The sequence below is a fragment of the Tursiops truncatus genome, chromosome 7 (assembly GCF_011762595.2).
Source record: "Tursiops truncatus isolate mTurTru1 chromosome 7, mTurTru1.mat.Y, whole genome shotgun sequence".
Taxonomy (NCBI): Eukaryota; Metazoa; Chordata; class Mammalia; order Artiodactyla; family Delphinidae; genus Tursiops; species Tursiops truncatus.
Window position 1 is genome coordinate 108,475,357 of NC_047040.1, and position 16,769 is coordinate 108,492,125.

The 16,769-nt window shown below is 63.7% G+C and overlaps 2 protein-coding genes across 12 annotated transcripts in view; one reads left to right on the top strand and one right to left on the bottom strand.

Moving 5' to 3' along the window:
- Nucleotides 1-16,769, bottom strand: part of LIMS2 (LIM zinc finger domain containing 2) — a 41,217-nt gene that overhangs the window by 7,023 nt on the left and 17,425 nt on the right. For 8 of the 11 annotated variants that reach the window (XM_073807839.1, XM_073807842.1, XM_073807841.1 and 5 more), the window contains 3 exons: nt 9,880-10,039; nt 7,623-7,689; nt 7,339-7,459 (listed from right to left, as the gene is read on the bottom strand). In XM_073807839.1, the coding sequence (XP_073663940.1) occupies nt 7,339-7,459; nt 7,623-7,689; nt 9,880-10,039 (348 nt within the window). Of the gene's footprint in view, nt 1-7,338; nt 7,460-7,622; nt 7,690-9,879; nt 10,040-14,872; nt 15,010-15,129; nt 15,606-16,769 lie in introns of those variants that run through there. The other 3 variants (XM_033860308.2, XM_033860311.2, XM_073807844.1) reach the window with 3 other exon arrangements.
- Nucleotides 380-5,919, top strand: GPR17 (G protein-coupled receptor 17). Its single transcript, XM_004318692.4, has one exon. It carries the CDS (start codon nt 3,010-3,012, stop codon nt 4,531-4,533), a length of 1,524 nt encoding a protein of 507 aa, XP_004318740.2. The 5' UTR covers nt 380-3,009; the 3' UTR covers nt 4,534-5,919.

The following is a 16,769-nucleotide window of genomic DNA, read 5'->3' on the forward strand; positions in this document are numbered from 1 at the left end:
GGTGGGGGGACGGCTGGGACACACTGGAATATTCACGGCCCAGCGGCAGCAGAGGCAGCCAGAGGAGTGGCCCACCACACAGGGGACCCCTCAGGAATGAAGTGGCCTTTCAGGGCCCCGAGGGGCTGCAGCCTCGCCTCCCCTCCTTAAATAGCCAGCCAGCCTCCACCACAGCTGCGCGGAGCCCACCACCCACCCACAGGCTGCAGCCCACCTGCCGCCCCAGACCCGCCGACAGAGGTAAGGGCAGGGCCTGGCGGGGCGGGCGGGGAGCTCCGGCCCAGTAGAGGCGGAGGCAGAGCAGGGCAGTGACGCGAGCCCAGCCCCAGCCCCGAGACGCCTCTCTGCGGTCGGGCTCCGACCTACTTACCCAGGCCGCCCCGGTCTGAATGAGAGCAGCGCACAGGCAGTGTTCCTGTCTCCCTGTCGGGGCTTTTAAAGGAAGAGTGAGCGCCCGGCCTGCGGTCCCACGGCTGCAGTGACAGCCCCCGTGCCCCTCACCTCGAGCCAGGCGGCTCCGGGAGGGGCCAGAGGAGGAGTCGGGAGGGAGAGGTGCTGGCGGCCGATGCCCGGGAGACGGCCTCCCCCCGCCACCAGGCCCGCCCACGTCCCCTCTGCGGAGGCCAAGCCCTGCGCCTGACCCACGGCCGGCCGGGGCCCCAGACCCGCCCAGGCCCGGGCCACACTGCACGCAGCGCAGTCGCCCTGCCCGAGCTGAGCGACACGCCGAGGGGCAGCGAGTGCGGGCGTTTCTGGGGACCCGCGGAGCCACTGCGGACCGCACGGCAGGACCAGCACCGAAACTCCTAACGTGGGGGAGGGGAGAGGAACCCCGGCAAAGCAGAAGCGAGCCTGAAAGAATTCTGAAACCAGGTCTGCGCCCCCGGAGAGAGCACGGCGCACGCAGCCTTCAGGGCTGGGAGGCGGAGGGCACGGGGCGGGAGCGGAAAGCCAGGCGCTGGCCCGCCCGCCAGGTGCCACCTGTGCGGGCACGCGGGCCCACGCTCGGTTCGCTGCTCTGCCGTCACCATTGTGCTGCTTTTTGAACAAGGGGTGGTGCCAACTGTATCGATGGTCCTCGGGCCAGGCCCCCGTGGGAGCCGCTGAGCCAGGGAGGAAACTCCAGCACGAGCTCTAGCAGCCGGGAGCTGTCAGCCTCCGCGAGAAAGGCAGGTGGAGGTGTTGGCTGTCCCCGCCGGGTCTTCCTGACCTGACTTCTTACTCCAAGGCCGTCGCCCGGCCAAGTGACCCTGGGCAAGTTAGCTGATGCTAAGCCTCTGTTTCCTCATCTGTAAAATGAGGCAACTGACGCCTGCCCCTCAGGACTGGTGTGCGGTGTCCGGGCAGGCCCGCCGCCTCATGCCGGCCAGAGGAGGTGGTCAGTACCTGGAAGTGGCCCTGACGGAGGGGCCGGGTGACGACTGCACCGCCGCGGGGCACAGCCTGAGGTCAGCCCAGAGCGGAGGGCACCCAGCTCAGCCCCTCCCCAGCCCCAGGTTTGCAACAGGACCCCTCCCTCACTTGGCCTCCAGACCACCCCCCTCAAGTCACACACACCTGGACCAACAGGCAATAACCCCTGTAGTAGAATTTCAGGCAGCCTGAGCCACTCTGGAGCCAGGAGACATCATCTGGGCAGGGGAACGGCCCTGGACCCCTTCAATAATTAAAATGTGACACGATCGGGCAAGCGCCCGCCCTCGGCTTGAGGACGACGGGCCAGATGCTCTCTGCCACTCACCCGCGGCCATCTGTGGTGGTTCACGAGGCACAAAGCTGCTGCCGGCCCGACAGCCCCTCGTCCCTGCCGTCTGGACCACCCTCCCTCCCTCTACTGTGGGAACCCGTGCCTGGGGACGGCACCCAGCCTCCTCCTCAGGGCTGACGTGCCCCTGCCCACGGGGCACCTGTCAGCCCTGCCAGGGCATGAAAGGGGAGGGCTAAGAGCCAGAAGAAGCTTGCAGGCAACCTGCTCCGGGTCCTGTGGCTCGGCCGGGACGCGACACCGCGCAAGCTGCCCCGCTTCCTGCTGCTTCCCGCCTCTCCTGCCCCCCTGCAGCCCAACCGCACAGGCAGGGAGTGGAGGTGTGGGGGGCGGGGCTTCAGGGGAGCCCCAGAAGCTGCGCTGCAGGCAGGGGCGCGCGAGGCTGAAACCGACCCCAGCTCGGGACTGTGGACTGTGTGGGGTGTGGACAGAGGGCGCTCTGGCCCGGCTGTCCTGCCTTCTCCTGCCCACACCCCCGGGTCCCAGGCCTGGCGAGGGAGGCGGGCTGTTAGGGACCTTCCCTCTCCTTTGTGGATCTCCCGAGTTGACCAAAATCAAAATAGGAACCTGTGACTCTGTCTGCTGGGGCAGCAGCAAGGGTCACCCACTCAGACCTGGGGTCGGCAGACAGAAATGGCTTGTTAGCAAGGCCAGTAGGGCTCCGAGCTGCGCGGCCCCTCAGGTGTAGGTAAACCAGGCGGGCGAGGCCAGGCGGAGACAGGTCGCCTCCCTGGGCCCCGGGCCTCTCCGGGGCTGCAGATCTTGGCCAGAAAACCCTGGCAGGTCTCTCTACCTCTGGGAGAAATGGCTCTTCCTCTCCTGGGAAAGAATCCGCCTCTTGGTAGTTCAACTACCCTGGGTGGTCAAATACCCCCTGCAGGCCTGGGGCCCAAGGGCTTTCTAAACCACAGGTCTCCACTCGCTAAGATGCCTACCGTGGGGCCGGCGGGCTAAGTCCAGAAAGTTCAAGAGACCTTGGGACCCAGGCCCGGATGGCCTTCCGGTGCCGGCAGACAGAGCAGGCCTCTGCCCTCCCTGACACTGACACTGCATTCCCAGCCAGGCCCTCCTGGGGCGGGTGGCGGGTGCCGGGAGAACTGGGGAAGCCGGTGGGCGGGCGGGTCAGGGAGGGGTGCGCGGGGTTCTCCCGAGGCTGCGGAGAAGATGGCCGAGCTCTACGCACGGGGCCCTCAGGAACAGGTGACCCGCCCACCCACCCATGAGAAGTGGGGCTCAGGGGCCCCATGCACCCCGCCCCTCAGACAGCACACAGGGGAAAGGGACAGAAAACGTGGGGCTCCGCCCCCCGCCCTCGCACCCCCCAGAGCCTCAGACAGACGGGTCACCACGCTCTCCCTGTGGTGCTGACTCCATCCCCCAGGCCTGAGAGGTGGCCTTCCGGATCACCAGGGTCCAACCAGGGCCTTCACATGCCCTGTAGGGACGTGGCTGCACAGTGGGGAGCCGGCCCCAGCAGCAGCTTAGCACCCAGTCCCTGGTTGTGGTTTTGCTTCCTGCTGAAGTTCAGAGAGCCTGTGATGCCTGCCCACCCCCAGATGGACCCAGGAGGTGTCCTCAGTGGCCCCCGAGGCAATGCCGAGCGTGGAACAGGGTCGGGGTCGGCAGGCACCGCAGGCTTCCGAGGGCTCACGTCTGCAGAGGGTGACGCCCCGCCGGTCGCAGGCTCTCCGGGGCCTGTCTGCTTGTTCCCTCCAGGCTCAGCGCCGGGCTCTCCCTCCAGCCAAAGCATGAATGGCCTCGAGGTGGCTTCCCCAGGCCTGATGGCCAACTCCTCCCTGGCCCCCACGGAGCAATGTGGCCAAGAGACGCCACTGGAGAACGTCCTCTTTGCCTCCTTCTACCTCCTGGATTTCATCCTGGCTTTTGTTGGCAACTCCCTGGCCCTGTGGCTCTTCGTCCGGGACCACAAGTCCGGCACCCCTGCCAACGTGTTCCTGATGCACCTGGCCGTGGCCGACCTGTCCTGCGTGCTGGTCCTGCCCACCCGCCTTGTCTACCACTTCTCAGGGAGCCACTGGCCGTTTGGGGAGATCCCGTGCCGGCTCACCGGCTTCCTCTTCTACCTCAACATGTACGCCAGCATCTACTTTCTCACCTGCATCAGCGCTGACCGCTTCCTGGCCATCGTGCACCCCGTCAAGTCCCTCAAGCTCCGCAGGCCCCTCCACGCCCACCTGGCCTGCGCCTTCCTCTGGGTGATGGTGGCCGTGGCCATGGCCCCGCTGCTGGTGAGCCCACAGACGGTGCGGACCAACCGCACGGTGGTCTGCCTGCAGCTGTACAGGGAGAAGGCCTCGCAGCACGCCTTTGCGTCTCTGGCTGTGGCCTTCACCTTCCCGTTCGTCACCACGGTCACCTGCTACCTGCTCATCATCCGCAGCCTGCGGCAGGGCCCGCGCGTGGAGCGGCGCCTCAAGAACAAGGCGGTGCGCATGATCGCCGCCGTGCTGGCCATCTTCCTCGTCTGCTTCGTGCCCTACCACGTCCACCGCTCCGTCTACGTGCTGCGGTACCGCGGCCACCGCGCCTCGTGCGCCGCCCAGCGCGCGCTGGCGCTCGGCAACCGCATCACGTCCTGCCTCAGCAGCCTCAACGGCGCTCTCGACCCCATCATGTACTTCTTCGTGGCCGAGAAGTTCCGAGACGCCCTGTGCAGCCTGCTGTGTGGCAAGAGGCTCCCGGGGCCGCCCCCCAGCGCCGACGGGAAGACCAACGAGAGCTCGCTGAGCGCCAGGTCGGAGCTGTGAGCCGGGGGCCACCGGTCTGAGCACCGCCTCGTCCACAAGGACCGGCCCTCAGACTCACCACCAAGGAGGAGCCCGCCTCCGTCCCAGCGGCGCCGAGAAAACACACTGCAGGCTCAGCGGGCCGCCACCACCTGCTCCGAGGCCCGAACTCGTCACCCGGCGCTGAGTCCTGTCTTCTCTGCCACGCAAATCCCTGAACGGGGAGCACAGAAGGGACCAGACGGCCACCCCCCTGCGGAGACTGGCCCTGCTCACTCACAGCTACAAGACACTCAGCAACGTCACCCCCTGCTGAGGGGGCAAGGAGGCCAGAAACATTCCCTGAACAATGAGCGTCTTTCTCTCCCAAGGGCCGCCTGCGAGGTTCCCAGCCTCCTTCCCCCGACAGAAACGCGCTGCGGTGAAGCTTTGCAGAGAGGATGCCGGAGACAGCTGCAAACGGCCCACGGGAAGAGGGGGCACTGGAAGCTGGGCGGGGGCGAGGGGGGAGTCTAAAGGTTTTCTCTCAAGTGCAAGGTGCTTTGAGGTCCCTTTGTGGCACCTTTGCCAAAGGACTCTGCATTTAGGGGACACAAGCTATACATTAGAACCCAACACTGTAAGCACATTTCAGGGTGGTCGCCAGGTGACAGCCAGCAACACGGGCGGGGCCCGTGAGGCACATCAGCTCTCCATCCCTCCCGCCAGAAACCCACACACAGACCCGCAGGCGCCCGACAACCCCCAGGGCTTCTCAGCAGCTGCCCGGTCCCTCCCGGGTCCCCGTGGAACACACACTATGGGTGGACGGCCACAGGGAGCTGAGCCTTGTCGCCGCCGGGGGGCGGGGAGGGCAAGGCCCAACGTGCGAACCCGGCTCCCACCAACCCAGACCCAGCAGGGGCAGAGCCCCACTCCTTCCCAAGAGGCTTCCACCAGTCCCGGCGGGCCAAGCTTTGAGCTGTTTTGCTTATAGGGTGGCCTGATCGCCCTCACCGGTCCTTTCTTGTACTTGATTACACTGACCATAAACATAACTGTACTTGAATAACTGAAGGTTATTCTGTTTGGTTAACACAACTCCCTCCCCAGAACTTTTCTTCCCTCTGACCCAAGAATGGCAAAGCGGAGGCAAAGGCAGCAGTGTGGACTGTGGTTCTGGTGGCCCTATGGTGGGCCTGCCCCGCGCAGACTCTGAAGTTCTGCCCCGTGGGCTTCAGAGCGCCGACCTGGGCTGGAGGGTGTGCGTAGGGCCCCCGCACTCCTTTCATCACAGTGATACTTTACTTTCCTGAGCACGTCCAGCCTCTTCCGGATTTTTCCAGCAGAGCACCGGAGTAGGGGTCCCAGCGTGAGCTGCGGCTCAGGCCCACACCCGGCAGGTGACCCCACGGACCAGCATGGGACCCCCCCCCCCCGCCCCGCTGCACTGTCTACCCCCCGATGGTCTCTCAGATCCGCACCCAATACCCAGGCTGCTACTGAGTGCTCTGCAGACACCAAGACGGACAACACGCGTCTCTGGTGGCGCAGGCAGATGGGCGAGACCACGACGGCAGCGTCAGGAAGGGGTGCTCGACAGGCACCAGAGAATGTGACAAGTGCCCAGACGGGAGGGCATGGGAGATGGACAGCTAGGGCGCTGCGAATGAGGCAGGCCTGCTCTTCCCTGAGGCCTGGCTGTCGGCAGAGGGGAAACTCGGAGTCGGTTGGTTGGTTGGGCTCCGTGGCATTTGGGGTGCCCTCTGGGCACCAAGTGGAGCTGGCACGTGGGCAGTGGGGTACTCTGGGAGAGGTCTGGGGTGGAGGCGGACATCTGGACTGCCCAGCACACACTCACCATGTGAGGCCCCGGGACTTTGGGCCCGGTGCAGAACCCCAGAGGAGCCCAACGTGGAGAGACGGGTGGAGGAAAGTGAGCCAGGAGAGGAGAGGGGCAGCGCAGCCGTGAAATAGGGGGAAACTCCCAGAACACGGGGGCCTGGGTGCCCAGAGAGGAGCGGGGGCTGCCGTGAAGGCCGCGGAGACACCGACCAGCCTGGGCGATGGGGAGCAGACGGGAGGACGCGGCTGGTGGGCTGGGGAGGGCTGCAGGCAATCGCTGTGGAAAGAAGGCTCAGAGGGTGCTTTGAACCCTGGGGGCCACCAAGCCTGAGCCCTTAGAAAGGGAGAGAGAGCGGACCAGAGCCATGAGCCCCTGCTGGAGAGGGTGTGTGGGGTGAGCAGGGCTTTGGGGTGCAGCGACACGGCCCCCACTCTGACAAGGCAGGGGGGCAGCACAGATGCCGGGCGGCAGGGGTGCCCATCCGTCGGGGAGGGGGAGGGAAGGTCCTGGCTGTGGGTGTGATGGTGCAGGGACAGTGGGGGGTCGGGTAGGAGGCGGGGAGAAAAGAGCAAGTCTTCGTGGAAGGTGACAGCTTAGCCTGCTGAGGAAACCTGGGCCCCAGCTGAGTGCTGTCCCTCCAGCAGCGCTCGTGGGGCGTGAGGACGGAGGTGGACGGCCGGGGCCAGCACTGGGGGTGGCCGGGCAGGCAGGAACTTGACTCAAAGCTCCTCATCCTTCCGCTGCACCAACTTGGGCCGCTTGGGCACCCGCTTGGGCCGCCTTCCTCCTTGCTGTATGCTGTCAGCCTGCTCCCAGGAACAGCCTCGAGCCTGGGGTGGCCCCCGACTCACCATCCCTCACTCTCTCCAGGCTCCGTCCTCACCCGTACACTGGACAGGGCTCTCCCGTCCACCTCGCAGGGACAGGGCCGCACGGCAGCCCCATCCGCAGCCTGCAGCGCCTGGACCGGGCCTGGACCCGTGATGAGGGGCCCATCTCACCTGCCGGCGTTCTTCACAAAGCCCAGGTCGGCCAGCTCCACGTCGCACAGCTCGCAGCGGAAGCACCCGGGGTGCCAGTTGTTGTTCATGGCCTTGATGACGCGGCCGATGATGAACTCGCCTGGAGGAGAGAGGTTCCTGCTCGCCTCGTGCCCTGCCCCTCCGCGGGCCCCTCCCAGAGCCGGGAGGGTGGCGCCCGTGGGAGCCCAGGGCCGATGCTCTGAGGGGCAGAGCTCTCTGCCCACCCACCTCCCAGGCAGCGCCGAGGCCTGTGCGGCCCTTACCGCAGGTCCTGCAGCATGGAGCGAACAGCATCTGGAAGTCGTGTTCGCAGTACTTCCGCCCTTCGAGCTGCAAACGGGGCCAGCAGACAGAGGACAAGGAAGGCACTGTCATCCCCCGAGCTGCGCTGGCCCGTCTGCTGGGTGAGGACCTGCCCTCGGGGACGCTGGACAAACACCCCACTTTGTGCACCTGCTACCACCACAGGAAGCTGGGGGGGGGCGGTGCGGGGAGGAATTCCAGACAGTGAGCTGCCGTGCAAGGCCTGGAGATGGAACGGGACTGGCCTGTTCGACTTGGGGAGAGTGCAAAGCGCGGGGCCTCGAAGAAGCCGGCAACTCAGCAAGGCCAGCCCCGCAAAGGGCCACGGCTGCTTGCAGAAGATCTCGGCCCTGCTGGTCTCAGGAACGAGCTGAGGGCTGGGGGCGGAACGTCAGGCTAGGGAGGGCGGGGATCGAGTTTGACTTCTGTGTGTCCCTTGGCCCTGTTTCCTGTGTGAGAAGTCCATTCCCCCAGCGGCCACAAAAGACCCAGGGAAGGGACACAGAAGGAGGGACACAGGAAGGGGGGCAAGGGAGTCCTGCAGCCGCTGTCCCCATCTGTCTGGGCAAGGAGGGCCCTCACACTGGCCCCAAGTGTGGCCCCAAGAAAGCCCCTGCTTTCTTCTCCCTAGATAATTGTATTTGGTTTTCCCCTGTTCTCTAAAATGAGTGTCTTATTAAGCTGCACCTGGCTAGAGCCCTAGCCAGTGACCTTCAGAGGCGGTCGTAGGCACATCCACAGCGCCCTGCCCACATCTCCCCTCCCCCCACCCCCGCCTCCATCATCGGCCAGCATTTCCCAGGAGGCACCACAGGCAACAGCAACTCCTACTCTGCCAGGCAGATCACACACCCCACAGCCATCTACCAGCCCGTCCCATCAGCTTGGAAATCTATCCAGCCTCTGAGCACTGCCCTGGTGTGCTGGTAAACATTTCACAACTGGCTCTGAGGCTGCCTTGTAGCGTTTGCCGATTTCTATGGTATAAATATTCCCACCCGTGGTCAATTTCAAGCTACCAACAGACCTCCGCATGGAGCTGAGAAGAGACGTCAGTAGCCACCACGGTACGGTGTTTCCAGCACACAGGCATAATAACAAATCATAACCTCAAAGGCATAGCTGATCGTGAAATGTAATAAAGTAATTAGGAAGTGGTGAGTTTTGAGTATCTGTTACCTTTGTTGTTTTTTTTAATTAATTTTTATTGGAGTATAGTTGCTTTACCATGTTGTGTTTCTACTGTACAGCAAAACGAATGTTACCTTTGTTTTTAATACAGTTTTATCTCATTGTATGTTTATATCATTTAACTTTTAGTAATGGCTGTGTTTAACAACTGGCTTGCAAGGCTGCTGAAAATTTAACGATCTGCTCTTGTGACCCAGTGCAGCCCAGTGTAGGCCCCTTCGCTTCCATCTGGATTACCGAAATAATCAGCTTCTGGTCCCACCTGTTCTCCTAGCTTCTGTCCCCGCCGCACACAGTCTCTCCTCAGCATAGCAACCAGAGGTCCTTCTCTAAGGTCAGACAGACGATGTGACCCCTCCCCTCCAGACCCTGCAGTGGCTGCTGCCCCTCCCAGGAGGAAAGCCTGAGGCCCCACGAAGGCCCACGGGGCCAAGCAAATCTGCCTCCCCACTCTCATCTTCTTCTGTTCCCTCTCCTTTGCTCTGCTTCCATCACACCGGCCCCCCACTGCTCCTCAAATACCTGCGTGCTCCAACCTCAGGGCCTTTTTGCCCTTGCTGTGCCCTCTGCCGAGAGCTCTTCCTGCAGGTACACGCTGCTCTCTCACCTCCTTCAGGTCTGCTCAGACATTCCCTTCCCTGATCACCACCCCGCCTCCCCTGAGATGCCTTACAACCAGAGCACTTAGCGCCATCTGGTACACGGGGGTTACGTTTACTGCATGACCCCAGGGAGGGTTAAGTGCCGCCACGGCAGGGCGTTTGCCCCCCAGGGCCCCCCAGCGTCTGCCCAGAGGTGACAGGATGAACGGCGACTCTCCTTCAGCACCCATGGCCACCAGGAGAACACTGTTCACATCTCACAGGTAAGGGATGGGCCCCGAGTGGCCAGCAAGGTCCTCAAGGAGCACCGCTCGGCTCGAGGGCTGGCGTGTCTGCCTCATTCTTCACAAGAGGACCACGGCCAGGCGTGGCCCACAGGCTGCCCGAGGGCAGAGCCTGAGCGGGGTCCGCGGAGCACGCTCACCTCGTAGAAGAGCCCGTCGGGGAAGGGCCGGAAGCACTGCGCGCACACGAAGCAGTGCTCGTGGTACAGCTCGCCGCTGCTGTTGACAATCCTCTCGGCGGGGGCGAAGCGGGCCTGACAGCGCTGGCACACGGCATTGGCCAAGGCATTGGACATGTTACTGGGCGGGAAGAAGGAACGGGCAGGTCAGGGCCTGGGGGCCGCACTCGATGGACACGCTTTCTGGGGTGAAGACAGCGCTGTGCTCACCCCGGGTCGGCCTTGGCCCCGCAGGGACTGAGCCACGCAGGCGGGGCCACGCTGCCCGGCACCGGCTTGGGTCACCCATCCCTGCAGCCACCTTGTGCCTCGGGCACGTTGGGTGCCAGCGCCTGCCAGGCCACGGTGGCCTTCCCAGGTGGCAACCCTGCGCGGCCAGCGCAGCACCTCCATCTCCCAGATGGACAAGCGGAGGCCTGGAGAGAGTGACCCGCCCACCACCAGGGCCACGGTGGGCGGGGCAAAGCCTACATCAGAACCGGTCCCCCGCCTGACTCTGGGGCCCCGACCTTCCCCCACACCCTGCAGCCCCCGGTGCCCTACACAGGGGCTCAGGTGCAGGCCCGGCCGTCGCCGGGCTCACGCCGGCCAGAGCAGTCACGGCTCAAGTCCGTTGCTCTCACTCACAGGGCGGCCGGGGCTGGCCCTCGCTCTCCAGGCCCAGACGCCCAGCCGTGGAAGGACCCTAATCACGGCCGTGGCCACGGGTTACAGGCTGTTAGATGACGGACACACAAGCTTTCAGCGGGGTGCCCGGCCCACTGTAAGCCCGCAGCGGATGGCGCTGTGCTTGTCAGTGTCACTGACCGGGCCCCCAGGCTGCTCAGTCACGGTGCTGGGCCGTCTCTCGAGGTGTCAGGGACACTCGGCAGACACAGGGGAGTGGCTCTGGGTTTACACACGTATTTAATCCCCGAGGCCACCCTGCTTTCCTAAGGCTCAGAGGGGTTAAGTAACTTGCCCAAAGTCACAGAGCAGATGACAGCGTCCAGATTTGAACACAGATTGGTCCGACTTCAATGGCTCTTTCCCCTGCACCACGACTTAGTTTCAAATCACCTGCACCCCCAAAACATATAACCACCCTACCATGGGGAAGGTGAGATTGTGAATATTGGGGATGGGAGCAGAGTGGGGAGCGGACCTCCTCATCCACAGAGGGCAACTGCTGTCCCCGGGGAAGCGGCAGACATCCCGCCGGGAGGCGTGGAATCCGAGCTAAACTACAGGGGAAATGGCCACACAGACAGATGTGTGCTGGCTCCAGGCTGGGGCCCCAAGGCTCAGGCCGGAGGAGCCTGGCTGTCCGCCCCGACAGTCTCTACAAACGCCCAGCACCCTGCTGCCTGTGCCTTCGGCTACAAGGGCGGCAAAGAGATTTTGTCTCATGTCAACTGGGTGGGCACAGAAGGTCAGGCTCAGTGAGGAGAGATGTAACCAGTTGGCAACATCGCGTAGACGCGTGCGCTGGCACGCGGCACGTCTCCTGAGAACATCTCTTCAGCCTGTTCCGCCTCCCGGGATGCAGAAGCCCACCCCTCCCTCACGGCCACAGCACAGGGAGGAGAATTCTCAAGCGAGCAATGCTCGTGCTGGGGTCCCTAGGCGCGATGAGCCCAGGAGGTGGGCGAGGGCTCTGCCTGTCAGGGGTCTAGGTGTGGACAGCGGGTCTAGCGGAGGGCCGCTGCCACGTGGACGCGGTCTGGAAGCCGGGCTGGGGCACTCTCTGCACTGTTGGAGGAGCCCTCGCGGCAAGGGCAGGGCCGGCAGGCTCCTTGGCAAGCCTTGCCAGGCAAGTGCACCTCTGCATGCCTCTGCCTGCCCCCGGGTTACTCGGGGGACCAAAGCCGTCTCCTGCATCCATATTTAAGCCAAAGGGGCAAGAAGGCAGGACAGTGGCAGGAGGGATGGGCAGAGCCCAAGATGACAGGGAGGCTCTGTGCACAGTGGCCACCACCCTCCTTTCCAGCTCCCTGCTGATCGCCACAAGGCGATCGGTACCAGTCGCCATGGGCTGGGCTGGACTCTGTCAGCACAGGCATGGTTTCCTGTCCCAAGAACACTGTGAACCTGGAGGCCTTGTTCTCCCCAAACACACATACCCAAGGTGGCTGGGAGGAAGTTCCAGTGCCTGGCCACGAACAAGACCTTGGCAGGTCTTGGAGTAGTCAGAAATCAACAGGAAATCCTGTGACTCTTGAGCCTGGAATTCCCCACTGAAAGGACCCAGAAAATGAAGCCAAAACAAGATTCAAGTGCAGCCCCAGGCTTCCAGATTGTTCCAGACCTCTGGACCCTAACCAAGCGAGTGCACAGCAGGCCCATCTTCGGTTTGCCTCTCCAGAACTCCGGCCTCCCCGCAGGGCAGACGTTCGGGGACTGCGTCTCCACGCTGTCACCACAGCAGCCGGCCCCCAAAAGAGCAGCTGGCCCTTCACTGGTCTGGGTCTAGTTCCCTGGCTGGGTCCCTGGGAGTCTCAGGTCAAGGATTCTGCCGTCTGTCCCCGACACACCTCGCAATAAGCCCCGGCACAGACAGGTGGGGTGCGGGGGTGACCACCTCCCCCCTGCCCCACCAGCTGCCCCAGCCCAGGTCTCGGCCAGGTGCACCCCCGGCGTCACTTCTGTGGCTGCGTCCCCACGGCCCCTGCTCCGGACCGCAGAGAACACCCCAGCTCACTGGCCGAAGGCAGACGGATGGGCCGACGTGCTCATGTGCCGGACAGCCGGACCACAGGCCCGTCAGAGAAAATGCCAGCTGTCCCCTGCAGGAGGAGGCCGCTCCACCCCGCGAGGTTAAACCCTGACAGCCCTAGCCCCCAGCTGTGCACCTGGAAGAAGGCGCCAGCTCCTCGGGGCCTCATTTCCTCATCTGCAAAGAGGTCCCCAGAGGAGCAGGACCAGCCCCGCAGAGCTGAAGCGAAGAACTCGCTGCCTGCAGCGTAGGTACAGCGCGTGGAGCACAGGGCCGGGCAGGCCAAGCGCTGGATACAGAGTGGTTGCTGCCGGCAGCTCAGGGACCCCACCACCACCCCCCCACCCCCCACCCCCACCGCCCCAGCCCAGCAGCGCTCCCTGCAAGGACAAAGGAGGGAGACGCGCATGCTACATCCTCCTTCGCACATTCCGCCCGAGAGCTGGAGCACAGTCTGCCCGGTTACCTGCAGGGAGACACCGCCGCCCTGCCCCGGCTGGACAGCACACAAACACTGTGGAGGGCACGGCCACCACCTAGAGGCCAAACCCCAGAGCTGGGGGGCGGGGGGGCACACCTGTGCTCCCGAGCAGGGGCCATGGGGATGCCGTCACAGAAGTGCCCGCTCCCTGAGACGGGCTGGGGCAGCCGGTGGGGCAGGAGGGAGGTGGTCACCCCCACCTACCCTGTACCCTTCTCCAACCCTCCGTGGCACCCCAAAGGCTCTCAGTCTTGACAGCCAACGCAAGCCTATTTGTTGCAAGACGTCACTGAGCTCTAGCCTGGGGTGGGCTGGAGGGAGTCCTCTCCGAGCCAGGTCCTCGGGAGGGGAGGTTGCTGGTTCCAGATAAGGAAACTGACGTGCAGAGAGGGTCAGAAGCCTGCTGAGGTCACACGGGGTTGGACCCGTGCTCTCTCGTCCCCTCAGCTCCTGGTGGCATCACACAGGCATGACCGTTCACGACTGCTTTTTCAACAGCCCCAGACCATCCCCCACTCCAGTCTCCCACCCATCAGAGCCTAGAAAGCCAGCGTGAGGGCCCAGGAACAGGCAGGGGCTGGCCACAGGGGGCCTTTGCGCACTCGAGGGTGAGTCCGTGTCGCTGAGGCCAGGTGATCCCGCAGTCAGTCACAAGCCAGAAGCTCAAAGAAATACCAAGCTGAGGTTAGCACATGAACGCATGTGCGTGCGCGTGTACACGGGACTTTCCTGAGGCCTGATCTTCGCTGTCAGCCCTGCCCTCCTTTCATCCGGCTCGAGTTCTTGCGCTGCATCCATACAGCGCCGCCAGCCTCCAGCTTGGCCTCTGGCCCATCAGGGCCCTGGTCGCCCACTCCCGGCTCACTCCACAGACGTCCACGGTCACCCAGAGGCCAACCGGTGAGGGTTCCCGTTCACTCAGGTAAGTCACTTGGCCTCCCGCGCTCCGGATTCCCCACCGGAGCAGTGGGCTTGTCCAGTGCCCATCCCGGTGTGGCCCCTGGTGAGGGGCCTGAGACACGGATGCAGGTGCAAGCCCGGCTACAACAGGTATCCCGCGGGTGGCCCTCTGCAGCCTCTGCTCCCTGCCCCCCACCTGACGGCCTCCCAGACACCTTTGAGGGCTCAACCCTCAGCCCGGCTCCGGAAGGCTGCCCTGGCCATGCGCGCACCGTGAGCACACAGTGGGGCGCACGTTTACCGCGGAGCATCAGCCTCTGGGTTCGCTCTCCTCCCGCAGCCTCCAGGCTGCCCACCTCTGTGACTGCTGCTCTGTCTCCTCCCTGAATCCCCACCCCCTCCTTGCAAACCCCATGTCCTTCCCGCAGCTCCTCCCCCACGCCTCCGGGGGTCCCACCTGCTATTTTGATGCCAAAGACCCCAAGCCCACGGCCCTCACCGCTCTCACTCCCTGCAACTTCGACATGTCCAGGAGCCCCTCCTCCAGCCCCACCCTCACTCCGGGGGGCTCCACTATCTAAGTGCCCCCTCAGGCCCTCCCCACCCCAGGCTAACTCATCCTCGAGATGCCCTGAGGTCCATCCCGTACCCACAGGTTCCCCCTCCCAGTCCCAAAGGAAGCTCTCCTCATTGCCTCACTGGCAGTTCTCCCCGGGATAAAGCAGTTCAGGCTTCAGAGTCAGTCCACCCTGGCTTCAAGTCACAGCTTAGCCATTTTTTGGATGGGTGATGTCCAGCGCGTTCCCTGACCACCCAGGGTGCTCATCTAGAAAGCGGCCAGAAAGCGATCCGAGTCTGAAAGCGGTCGTGGAGGTTACCTCGGGCAACTTATCTGAGCGCCCCATCCTCAGCGCCCTGCCCAAGAGTGCTGATCCCAGGACAGCAAACCCGGCTGGATTAAGCCGCGCCCTGCCCCCCATGGCCGCCACGCCCGGCGCCGAACTCACGCCCGGGGCAGCCGGGCCGCCGCCGCCGCCGCCGTCGGAAGGGCCAGGCGGGTGTCCGAGGAAAGGCCCGCGGCGGCAGCTTTCCGGCCATTGTCTCCCGCACCCCCGCCCTGCCCCCGGCCACCTACCCGGGCGCGGCGGGCGGCGAGCTCTGCCGGTGCTGGCGCCGCCGGTAAAGCCCCGACGCGGCGAGCGCGCCCAGCCGGGCGGCCATGGCGCGGGCCTCCTCCTGCCGGCGCGTCGCGGGCCGCCTGCTCCGACCGGCCGTCGGACCCCAGCCTCGGAGGGCAGGTGCGGCGGCGGGCAGCCACCAACGGCCGGGCTGGGCCGCCGGACTCCCGGCGTGCGGGGGGCGCCTCGGCCCCCACCCCTCTGCACAGGAGCTCACGTTACGCACTGCGATCTCCAAAGGGCAGCAGAGTCAACTCCGAATAGAAAGGATATTGTTCCCGCGGCGGGGGCAGCACAGTGAAAGCTGAGGCTGGCAGGGTTGGGTCCAGGCTGGGGAGGGAACACGCTGGGAAGATCCCAAAGTGCACCGAGGTGAGAGGTCTAGTCCACAGTGGCAGGGCAGGATGCCTGGAGATCCCGGGTTGCCAGGAGCCTCCGAGGAAACCCTAAGCCCCCTGGACATGCTGACGATGGTACAGTCATCTGAGGAGGGCAGTATGGGACTGAGCCAGCTTAGGAATCCTGCAGTCAAGAAGCTGATGAGGGATTCCCACACATGCCCACGTTTGCCTTGTTCCCTTCCCTGAGAACCTGCAGCCACCTAGGAGACCCAGACCAGGGCAGCCCGGTCCCTGGATCTGGCCAACAAATAACCATCCACCCCAAAAGGGGTCCACACTGTCAAAAGCTAGAGGGCAGGTAGCCCCCCAGCTCACCACGGCAAGCAGAAGCAGCAGCCTCCGATGGAAGACCACCGGAAAGGCAGCGTTTCCATGCCTTCTTACCTAAAGGGACTGGCGGGGTTACTGTGATCTAAGTGCAGACACCCGCGGCCAGCATCTCAGCTGTGGTCACTGCTGGCCAGGCAGGCACCACGCGCAGCGTTAAATAAGGATCCAGAGGACTCGCAGAAATCTATAACTTAGATTCCATTTCCCTGGAAAACCTTGCTAGCGGGATCAAGGAAGCGTGAGCAGGATCTTCCTTTGCCTTCCATCGTTCCAGGGCGCTGGGCCTCCAACACGGGGGCAGGAGGAAACTGAGGGGATCCATCGAGACTCAGAGGCCAGTCCCGGACACCGAGGAACACACGTCATCTAGTAAATCCAAACACGGGGCAGTAAGTACTCATTAACTACCCTGGGGGTCAACCCCCAAACACAGCCAGATGACTACGAACATTGGGTGCAGTACATAGTTTGTCAAAGCAGCTCAATTCCAAAGGTACCAAGCACTGATCAATTCAACAAATATTTTCTTAAAGGTGGCCCCAGGGTCTAAAGGGCAGAGAGAAGCTGAGCCTGGAACCAACAAGAAGGATCACCTCCCACCTGCTGATGTAGAGAGATGAATGCTTAAGAAAGCTAGTGTAGAGAGTTTTCTTAGAGCGGCTTCAAGTCGATGGCCTGGGGCCTAGGCCCCTCTTACCAGTGGGGGTGGAGGTACCAGTCACACTGGGATCCCCAGCCAGCATTCTGGCTCCAGAGAACACAGTTGCAAAAACACAGTCAGAATGATGTCAGCAAAAATGGCAGAATAAGGACCTCTGAAAGTTTGTCTTTCCATAAAAGCAATGAAAAAACTAGCAAGGAATGTC